Consider the following 10,874-nt stretch of genomic DNA (forward strand, 5'->3'; position numbering starts at 1 on the left):
AACAGGCAGAATGTTAGACACCTTCTAAAGAAAAGAAAAGTCCCATGGGCCTGGATATTTAAAAAAAAAGTTTCTGATTCAATCCATTCCAGTCTGAGGCAGTTCTTCTGGAGTAAACAGGTTCCAGGTAGCCAAAAGTCACAGGAAGAAAACAGCAGTTCAGTTGCTGTGGGATTCACAGCCCTTGAGATATCTGTGGGAGTTCTGCTCCTGGAGGAAGAGCTGCAGACTTGAGATGACAGCAGTGATGGGCAGGAGGGCACAGAGTATCTAAAATGACAGTGGGTGCTTGGGGTTGATGGTGACTGGACTCTCTCCATCAGTCCTTTTAGCTCTATTGCTGCTGAAAGGCAATCTGAAATGGTTGAAGTCTGTCAAACCAGACACTATACAAGGACAACATGGTACTGTGCATGGGAACCTGGCAAGGTTTGGTTATTCAGTTGAATCTAGAGAAACAAAGAATTTATCTCCTATTCCACTAAATTTTTTCTTTAATCTGTTATGGATTGAACGCTAGCCAGAGATAGCAAGCCAAGAACTTCACTGTTCCCATTTCAGCGCTGTAAAAACATACTCAGAAATCATAGAGAGAGAGGATCACAGGTCTTTCCTTTCTCTGTGCTCAGCAGAGTGTTTATAAATTCTACATGTGTACTTTCAGTGTGTATTAGTTGTTCTGTTAAGAGATTTACACATCAGCACATTAAACTAAAATGCTCATAAGTCACACAAGTCTATCCTGTTAATATCAGCCCTTATCACTTTTCACAGCTGCCCAGAGTGGAGTGCTTGAGAAAGAAGCTGGTTTGGCAAAATGGGAACCTTGTAAGTGACAGATAGGAAAGCTGACAGTCCATTTGGAGCAACTTGTTAGTCAGAAAATGGCAAATGTCTTTTTTTTCCCCTACTTTTTTACAAAAACCTGATTCCCCCTTATGGTCAGTCAAAGCCTGGTGCAGAAGGTGTAATCCTCTGTGACATGATTTGGAGTTGCTGGAATATGCTTGTTTTTAAAATTCAGCTTATTGAATTCTTCTGTGATTTCCATGATTGATTTCCCTTTTGTTTCTGGAAGGAACAGGTGGATAATCATCCCTGAAGTGAAAAGTACCACCATAAAGATGAGGAAGCAGAAGTGCTTGAGTCTTTCCTGCAGGGAAGAACAAAGTGAGAAAGGGAGAAAGATGAGCACATCTTTGCTTTAGTCACTTTCTTGGCATGTTTTTTGTATTTGGGTCCCGTGATGCCTTAAGTTTTAGCTTTTACATTTTTCAGATCCTGCACTGCATTAGTGTACAACTCTGAACTCAGTACAGAGTGTTAGTCAGCTCTCTTCACATTTTGGGCAGAGTGAACAATTCCTCCAGGCCTGAGAACCAAGGTCATCAACACAGCCTCAGGCCCAAAAAATATAAATAAAAGGGAATTGGGGTGGAGAAAACCAGGGGAATGTGACTTCATTACCTGAAGCTATAATTGGACAATTAACCTCTGATATGCAAATAGACCAAAATTAAATCCATCCGAGAAACTTGTAACCATCATCCATCTTGGGTGTAGCCTCTGTGAGCCTTTTGCACTGCCCAAGGTGTGTCCTTTGAAGGCCTTTAATAAATGCCTGCTTTATTCTTTTAGCTCTGTCTAGCCTCTGTTCTAGGTAGCCACACCAAGGCATCACCCAAAGTATTTTGAATTTGATAAGGAACTCTTTCCATGTTGACCTTTGACAAATATTTTAGTCTGAATGAATATCTTGGGCAAATCAGGGCCCTTCGGTTGCAAAAGTGGGGGGGTGGGAGAGCAGGTGCCAGAGCACTCCGGGTGACCCAGCACTGCCACCTCTGCTGAGCAGAGGCGCTCACCACGATGAACGGGAAGGTGGTGCCGATCACAAACACTCCCAGCCAGTTCAGAAGGGCGCTGATCACAAAGGCAGGGGGTCTGCAGGACAGCTTGAAAATTTCAACCCTGGTGGAAACCGTGGCACCACCTGGAAAGAAAGAAGAACAAGAATTGTTTCTTGTTTGATGTGCTTGGCTTCCACATTTGGAGTGAGTGCTACTGTTACACAGTCGGCTAATCGATGTTACTATAATGGACTGCCATGAATTGTGCAGTGGCATTGAGCATGCTGCTCTTTGTTACAAAAGAAAACGTTTGTGGCACCTAATAGACCTAAAAGACTGCTAGACATCAGTTTATGAAAGTGGTAAAATACTCAAATTAATTTAATATACTGCTAGACATCAGTTTATGAAAGTGGTAAAATACTCAAATTAATTTAATATACTGCTAGACATCAGTTTATGAAAGTGATAAATACATTTTTGGGGACATCCAAGAATTAAGTAGTTGACACTTGAGAAAGTCTGTTATCCTCTCATGAAAGAAGATGTGTCAGGATGGAATGACAATTACTACTGATAAAATGAATTTTCAGTGTGATTCTGCTAGATTACCAATGAGTCATCTTCCCAGATTTACTTCTTGGGCATTTCAGTTATGTTTTGAAGTCACAGGATTTCAAGTGTTTTGAGTTAGGAAAATAATTCAACCCTGCCTTATGGGAAGGCAAATATTTAAAAAAAATATTAGCCTTTATAAAATAAAATTTAATGAGTAGCAGGTAATAAATGCTAGGAAAAAAATTATTCCAAAGTAGATCTTCTGCACTGCTGTCTATGTGGGATAAGATGTAACATTATACAAAACTGAATTTAAAAGAACTCTTGCTTTTCTTTTTCTCTTTTTTTCCCTAGCATTGAAAAAAAAAAATCTTAGCATCTTAGCATTTCCTAGCATTTAAAAAAAAAACCTTTTACCCATCTGCTTTTGCTCTATTTTTGCTTTTGCTGTATTTTTCCAGTGTACTCCTTTCCTCTTTTTAGCAAAACTCAAACCTGATGGTATTGAATTTTATGTCCAATGAGTAATTGGACCCACAATGTTTAAATGACTGCAAGATTACATTAAATGTATTTACTTATGCTAAATCTTCTGCAATATAAGGCAGTATTTTCCTAACCCTATTAATAAGCTCACATGACTCAATTCCTTTATTTCATTTGATTGAGAACTTACCTGGCCCAACAGCAAAGACAACTGTAAACAGGATAATGAGAGCAAGGCTGCAGTACGGCATCCAGAAGTACCAGTCCTGGGGAAAAAAAGCCATAACAAACTTCTGGTTGAAAACTGTTACCAGCCCTAGGTGAGGAATGCTCCTGCTTTTCCAACACTGTCACCTCAAGAAAGAAATATCCAGTGTGTGGGAAAAGAGAGCTGTGGATCCACTCTGTGGATGGAGCAGCTGAGGTCTTTGTTAGGTGAGCAGACAGGTCTGCCAGTGCAAATCTACCGAGGCTTCTCTTAAATGAAGTCTGAAGTGTTCTTTTGCACCCTCTCCTTTCCTTTTGACCTCATAGTACTTCCTCTGATCCTTAGGGACATGAGAAGGACAAATCACATTTTTCTTAACTTTTGTTAAATTATAGATTTAAAAACTGGTACTGAAAAGCAATTTTTCTAGATTTTAATCAAAGAGAAATGAGACTCAATGCTTTAGGGAAAAAAGATTTCTCTCTGCTATGTTTGAGAGCTTTCATGAATGAAGCAAAACCAGAAGTCTGCTGCCACCTTGCTTCTAGATCAGTTTTGCAGTGTATCTACAGAGTAGCTCTGGATGAGTACTGGTAACACAGTACTGGTACCTGGTACCTGGTACCACAGGTGATTTGCTTCTGGAAAAGCTACAGCAATGACACAGAGGTATCACTGTTTGAGAGGTGAGCTGCTCTCCAGTCTGCAAACAGAGAGTGCTTCCCCACAGTTATCTGCAGCAAAGTTCAGTTTCAAATTAACTGATGCCAAAGGTCTGGGGTTTTGTTGTTACATGTTAAAAACAGCATGAGTAGAAGGGGCCATTTTCCTAGGACTGCCTTGTGGTCTGTGCTGGCTGGTGTTTGGTGTTTGCAGTCAGACTGGTTCCTGATGAAGTCAGGAACCAGTCTCCCAGTGTTTTATGTGTTCCTTGCTAAGGTCATGGGATCATGTTGAAAGGAGGGCAGGAGTACAAGAGACTACTGGCTAAGAGAGAGTTTAATCCTGCATATAGACAAGCTTGATTTAAGCCTCACTTTCTCAGAAGTGTGGTCCTGCCAGTGAGCTTTAGATCAGAAATAGAATAGACAGAGCAATCTGCTGTGAGCAGAATTTCCTTACCTGCAGGGACAGAGTCACAGTGATAGCAGCTAGCAGTGAACCCATGATCCAGTAGCCTCCTCTTAGGAGCACTTTCCTGCCCAGCCTCTCAATGATGGAGCTCTGAAGGACAGAAATCACATCAGTGTCAGTGCTGCAGAGCAAAGTGTGCCCCACTCCCTGGAAATGTGACTTACACAGACTACAGCAGCTACGAGTTCAGAGAGTCCAATAGAGAGGGTCATATAGGAGGCCATTTTTTCATCAAAGCCAGCTGCCTGGAGGACTTCAAAAGTATAAAAATAAATCTGGAAAAAAAAAAACAAAAAACATCAAACAGTAAGAGAAGAAAATAATTGATTTCTTATCCAAACTTGCATGATACTGCCCTAGATATGAGCTGCTAATCAGGGAGCATGCAGCTCAGCTTTGGAGTGAGCTGGAATTCTGTACTCTTTGGTAGTATTCACTTTATCAGCAGACAAAAATACTATAAAACATTCTATAATTAATTCATTAATTTATTTGATAAAAGATAAATTGCTGGGATAATTGGACCTCCACTACTACAATGCAATTAGGTTTGCAGACTCCTGATTTAGGTGCTTTCAGAAACAGCCAGGTATATCTTGTTTTCAGAGCTCATCCAAAAACATCATTGTAGAATATTCCCGAGAAAGAAGAGCGTGGGTTACGGAGTCATGAGGGGTCAAACCAAACATATTTTCAAGTATCTCTGCTAGTGTTTGGAGATATACTGAAGTGATAAAGATGATAAATATTGCAGTTTAAGTTGTGTTAGATTCAGTTGTGTGTTTCCTTTAGAGATGCTGCTGCATCGTGATGTTAGAGGTAGGAGGGTCATGCAGGCAACTGCAAAGCTGTGACTTCAGAAGGATCCCAGAAGGGCACTGCTGTGAGGAAGAGCAGAGCTGCAGAAGCTGCAGAACAGGGAACATGCTTGTTGTTAGCTCTAAGGGCAGAGTGAGCAGACTGCTATCCCAACATCTCAGAGCCATCTCAGAGCTAAGAGCCAGGGGACAAATAGCAGCAGTTGCAGTGAGCAATCACATAAAACTACAGATTTTGCCAGTAGAGAGTGGGCTCATTCCTAAGAGTGAGCTCTGGAGCTCTGCAATGGCTCCCAAAGGTGGCTGTTCAGTGAGCCTAACTACAGCGGCAGGCAACTCCAGCAAGGACCAAGAGGGATGTCACACAGAGAGCCCAGCCAAGCTTTGTGCCTGCTGCTGTCCTGTAGAAGGGCTGGCAGACAGCAAGGTTTGGGCTGAGAAGTCTGAAAAAAATGGAGAGAGCTCCTGTGAGCTGTGATATCTTGGAACTTTAAGGGGGAAATACACTCAACTGCATTGATGCCACATAGCTGAATTGTGGCGGTCAGAGTAACTATCATGTACAGCTGCCAACGGAAAGCTGGTTCTTTCACTAGTTCCAGGACACTCAAGATCTTGGTGTTTTTCATTGTTGCTTTCTCTTTCATGATGTCATCAATCTCTGCTTGGTGTTGGCCTTCACCCCAAAGCTGCCTTATGGCTGTGAAGAAGGAGAGCGAGACCTGCCATGTTAATTCGTCTCTGTTTATTCCCTAAGAAGTTTTCTGAGCAGGTGATGCAAGCGTCTGACAGCCCTGTGTGCGTGGGCTGGGGCTGTGCTGAGAGGCAGAGATGTCTTACAGGGTGTTCCAAGCCCTGATCCCCTCCTGCTCAGTGGGACCTGCTGTGACAGAGGGGCCTAGCGGGGAGCACGAGGGCTCCCTCCCTGCCCATGGGGCCACTGTTCTGCCTTCCTCCTTCTCTCAGGGTGTGAGCAGGATGCACAGACAATAACCAGAGCTAAGGGGTGCCCAGTGGAGCCCTGCAGTGCAAACAGCTATTTTTCATTTATTATTTAGCATTAATTATCAGACTGACAGTGCAGGTGGTGTCAGACAGATGCAAAAGGTTTTGTAATACAGAGCTGTAGAGGGAAGTAGTTTTGTGTTCTATGTGGGGACTACAACAATAATGGACTTAGTAGGTATTCCAGAGCCATGTGGGAAATGAGCAGGGAGAAACTTTGTCCTATTTATTTCTTTCCATATGGGGAAAGCAAGCATCACAAAATGATTCTAAGTGAAGTGGGGAACAGGAACCTGAAGCCCTGAGTTACCTTTTTTACAGCCTTCCTGGTCTCCTTTCTGCATGAGGAGATAGGGTGGGGACTCTGGGAAGAAGGGAAGTGTGACCAGCTGGACCAGTGCTGGGAGTCCACAGGAGGCCATCAGCATGGGCCACAGCGACTGGCTGCCCAGCAGCTCCCTGGCAGGGAGAGAAAAGCTGGGTTAGAGTTCATTGCATCGGCTTTGAGGAGAGAAAGGAAGGGATGGAAAAGCAGAAGGAGAAGCAAAAGGTGGAAGGGATCCAGAAATTAATTGTGTGGGTAATCAATTGCATTATACCTTTGTCCTGAAATTTGCCCTACGGCTTTTCCCAACGTCCAAAAGAAAGAGGAAGTAGAGTTTGCAAATCCACGGAGCTTCCTAGGGGAAATTTCTCCAACATATTGGTGATGTAGAGGAACACAAAGACCTCGATGTGAAGAGGGAATTATGGGAGAGAAGAAAGAAGACATAACCATTGGAAATAAAACTGTATGTAAATAATTATTACAGAATACAGCTGTCTCTGGCACATACCTCGACTCACATCTGACACTGTCAGTACTAGATTTTTTAACTCTTTCTACAAAAGTATTGGTCCTCTTTGCAGAGTGCTGTTTCCTGATCTTATAAATGTACAGTTATCCCTTTAAAGTGTAGGTGTAGCCTCATCATAAGATCTCCTGTGAGCCTTAGAATGTTTTAAAGAACACAGGGTATGCAAGTGCTGAATAATTAAACACTTTTTAGCAGTATTTAATACGCTTGTAGTTAACCCACATAATCTCAAACTTTTCTGACACAAGGCATTTGAAGAGCTGTATGGTAGACTCATGGCAAATTATCACAAAGTTTTTGCTACATTGCTACAGTCAATGTCGATTTGTATATGATTTAGGTGGAGACATGAGTATTTCTTTTCTGCAATCCAGCAATAATTTTTATTGTTTCAGGCAGAGTTGATGTTTCCAGTTACATTTATTAACTCAGACATACTAAACACTAGTCTGGGAACAGAAGCTTTTTCCTGATATGGTGGTCACAGCCCCTTTTATCTGTTTCAAATGCAACATGTTCTTCTCTTGGCTGTATGAGATAGCAAAGCAATCTCTTTTGATTGCAGTCTCTTTAACAAAAATCTGGTTTTTGAATGGTGCATGATATAGATTCTAGAACAGAGCAAGGCCCCTGTTGGTAAGCTGCTCTCAAATTACAACTATAGCCCTTTAAAACATCTCTTTGTCAGAGAAGCAATGTACAAAATCTGGTTATTTGAAAAATAGGCAATAACTTCTAAGTTAACTCTTTAATAAGTGAAAAGAGGCATCCCTGTGAATATGCAAACAATAGAAAGGCAAGTTCTGTGTAGGGAAAAATGCAAAAAAATACTGATAGCAGCACAGGATGTTTTGACTGCCTGTAGTCTACTTGCCAGGAGTGATTTTGCTTTATTAAGCCCAGATCTCTGTACTAACCCCAAGGACTTATTACTTGGAATACTCCTCCTTATGAAAACACTAGCTTTAAACTGTATTATTTTCAGTACTGCTAGCTAAATTTAAGAAAATATTATACATATTTTTCCTTCAGAAAATCCCTTATTTCATGAGGTGTCAAAACATCTCTGAATATTCATACACTTGGCTAAACTGAATTTCATTTGGTATCAGTGAAATTGATAGTAATTATACTCTTTATTGCAGAGTATTATAGAAAATCTTCTTACAAAAGATCACTGACTTCAACATTTTGTTTTCTTAGTGGAAGCTTATTATTTACTTTGAAAAAAAATGTAAAATTTTGTGAGATTCAGCTGACCTGTGGGAGAAGTCACTCACCTGCACTTACTCCACACATGAAGCGTCCAATTAGAATCATCTCAAAGGACTGGGATATTTTACTGCAGCCCATGATAGATGCTGCCACTATCATCAGCACGTTGTTGCACAAGAGACATTTCTTTCTGTAAGTGCAAGAAAATGAAAAGATTTTTTGTGGCGCAGAAGGGAAATGGCACTTAATGCCATGCAGGAAGTCTTGGATGAAGTTGTCTTGATAGTTTTTTGAAATTACACATATATGGTCCAGGACAAAATAAGCACTGGGTACTTTGGGCTCATGGTGTGCCTTGGCACGTGGCTGCACCTGGGAGTTTGGGAGCACTTCTGGGGTGTGTAACAGAGAAAACTCTGAAAGCTTTTCTGCACTTGAACATCCACTGTGAAACACATTATTGCAGCACCAACAAGGATCTCAATGCTTCTGTGTTTTGAGTAGCACTTTCCAGAGCCCATTCTGACTTCAGCCAGGTGCTGCCTTTCCCCACTGCTGAGATTAACCCAGCCTGAGGAGCTGTGGCTGCTGTGACAGGCTGGCAGCACAGTCCATGCCACAGGACATGGGCAGGAAGCAGGAAAACCAGCTGACACCACAGCTAAGTTGGCTGTGCTACAGCCATCACTAAGTCTAAAAGTCTGTCTCATTTAAAACCTCAACTATCATTTCCTTAAGCTAAGATTCAATTGACAAATTGTCTTTAAACATACATACTTGCCAAATTTGATAGTGAGGTATCTGCTTCCTGAAGAACCCAAGAGACCTCCTACTCCGAAGATGGACACAGTGATAGACCACAGGAACAGGAGGTTATCCTGTTGGATGGGATAGCCATAGCGCTCCAGCCAAGTTTCATTAATGAAAGCCTTAACGTGCTGAGACAGAGAAAAAAAGTCATTAACAATACCTGTGACAGCAGTGCACCTATTTCATTATATTTACGAAATAATTTTGTTGCTTCAGCTGAAGTTATTATTTCACATAGGCTTTAAAAGTGTGTATTAGCTGACAGACATAGTATAATAGGGTGTGCTATGCTCATTCTGCCAGTAAAAGTTCAATCTTTGGCTTTTTTATCCTTGAAATCTGAGGAAGTGAAGCATGGACTGAAGAATACTAAAGAATAGTGTACAAGTGTACTAAAGAATAGTGTAAATAGTACTACAAAGTTCTGCAAATGAGTTACGGGTATTCTCTCACATACCTGCCAAGAACACCACATTACACAGAGTTTGTTCAGTGCAATTCCTAAATACTTTTTCACTCAGAACTTAGTGCTCTGAAGCCAGAAAATAATGTTTTTCCACTAAAGTGATGTCTACAAAATAATGATGTCTTCCCTCTAGACTTCAGTGCCCTTAATGTGGTCAGTGGAGAGAAGCAGACTTTTCCTAGAGCATGGCTCACGTGTTCTATTTTTCTGTGAGGATGGATAACCATAAAAATATCAACTGAAACCACTGAAGAAGGCACATGTGCTATAAGATTTTAGGGGAGACAGATGCCATCCCAATTAGTTTGTGTCTTCTGAGGAACAGTTCTATTAACAACTTGCAGATCTCTCTTTTCTTCTGTTTGCAACACTTTGACGTGCTCTGCTCTTCATAGCATAGCGTAGCAAATGGGAAATGAGAGGAGAATACTATGATTAAACCCTTTCTGAGTGCCAGAGGAGCAGCCTCAGGCAGCAGTGGAGACCCAGTGCTCTCATTAACCAGTGTGCCAGGTGCATCTTTGCCTACCTGAGACATGTAGGTGATGGTAGAAATTTGAAAGCCGATTTGGAATGTGCCACCAATCCCCAGGACAGCGATCATTTGAAAGAGCCCCTGGTATTGAACCTGCAGAAGTAGAACAAAATCATCTTAAGGTTGTACCCACATGAGGCTGTTCTCACAATGTCTTCCATTCTCCAGAAATATCTCATTTGTTCAGGGGATTTTGAGGTAGCAATGTTCCCTCTGCTTGCCCTGGTGTGAGATGTACAATCCTCCTGTGATTTCCCTACATCCAGCTCAAGGAAGTGCAGCTTCCACAAACATCCTTGTCAAGGCACCATGGCTTCTAGCATCCAGTCCTGTTCCCTGCCTCTCAAAACCTCTGCTGCCATGTCTTGCACTAAATCATTAGATGTATTTTAAAAATCACTTTCTTTTTTTTTTTTTTTTACCAGGTAAGCAAAGCAAATTATGTTTCTAGATAAGCAAGTATTTTTCAGCCCAGGAAAACATATAAGACACATTAATATATTGATAAAAATATGGTAAAGGTGGATGGCAGAGCATATGAAGTGCTGTAATACCTCAAAATAGTGGGCAGAACCACTTCCAAGATGCTTGTAGTAAATAGGAGCCTTGTTCTTACCAAGACACCAATTTTCTTTTCTTTAAAGCCCCAGTAGCACACAGAAATGTCCCAGATGTAAATGCCCCACCAAGTACTTACCAGGTTTGATAGGAAACCAGTCATCTCTGCCTGAGGGCTGGCTGTCCAGCGCGTGATGTGTCTTTGTCATCACAGGCTTGTGTCTCTTGGTCTCCTGCCTGCTGCTACAGCACTGGGCATTTGGCTTCAGGGAGCAGAGTTAAATTTTTACTCTTTCATCTTCACTCACTTATATTTACTTCGACTGGCCAAAGTTAACACTGCCAGATTAAATATTTCAGGAAATAATTACATC

The 10,874-nt window shown here is 41.5% G+C and overlaps 1 protein-coding gene across 1 annotated transcript; it reads right to left on the minus strand.

The window, feature by feature from the left end:
• Positions 1-946: 946 nt before the first annotated feature.
• Positions 947-10,663, minus strand: LOC128816245 (solute carrier family 2, facilitated glucose transporter member 11-like). Its single transcript, XM_053993706.1, has 12 exons — positions 10,640-10,663; positions 9,937-10,035; positions 8,909-9,069; positions 8,197-8,321; positions 6,659-6,788; positions 6,370-6,518; positions 5,567-5,754; positions 4,401-4,511; positions 4,225-4,326; positions 3,085-3,160; positions 1,866-1,993; positions 947-1,153 (listed from the first exon to the last, which is right to left on the minus strand). The coding sequence occupies exons 1-12, from the start codon at positions 10,661-10,663 to the stop codon at positions 947-949; spliced, it is 1,500 nt and encodes a 499-aa protein (XP_053849681.1).
• Between the last annotated feature and the right edge of the window lie 211 nt (positions 10,664-10,874).

This window comes from Vidua macroura, chromosome 18 (genome assembly GCF_024509145.1).
Source record: "Vidua macroura isolate BioBank_ID:100142 chromosome 18, ASM2450914v1, whole genome shotgun sequence".
Classification (NCBI taxonomy): domain Eukaryota; kingdom Metazoa; phylum Chordata; class Aves; order Passeriformes; family Viduidae; genus Vidua; species Vidua macroura.

Bases quoted from the DNA above. Each gene is read 5' to 3' on its own strand.
- LOC128816245 (XM_053993706.1), bottom strand. From the start codon at position 10,663: ATGACTGGTTTCCTATCAAACCTG. The intron at 4,327-4,400 runs GTAAGTCACATT...TCTGTCCTTCAG, and splicing joins TCGTAGCTGCTGTAGTCTGT to AGCTCCATCATTGAGAGGCT. The intron at 1,994-3,084 runs GTAAGTTCTCAA...CTTTCTTTCCAG, and splicing joins TGTCTTTGCTGTTGGGCCAG to GTGGTGCCACGGTTTCCACC.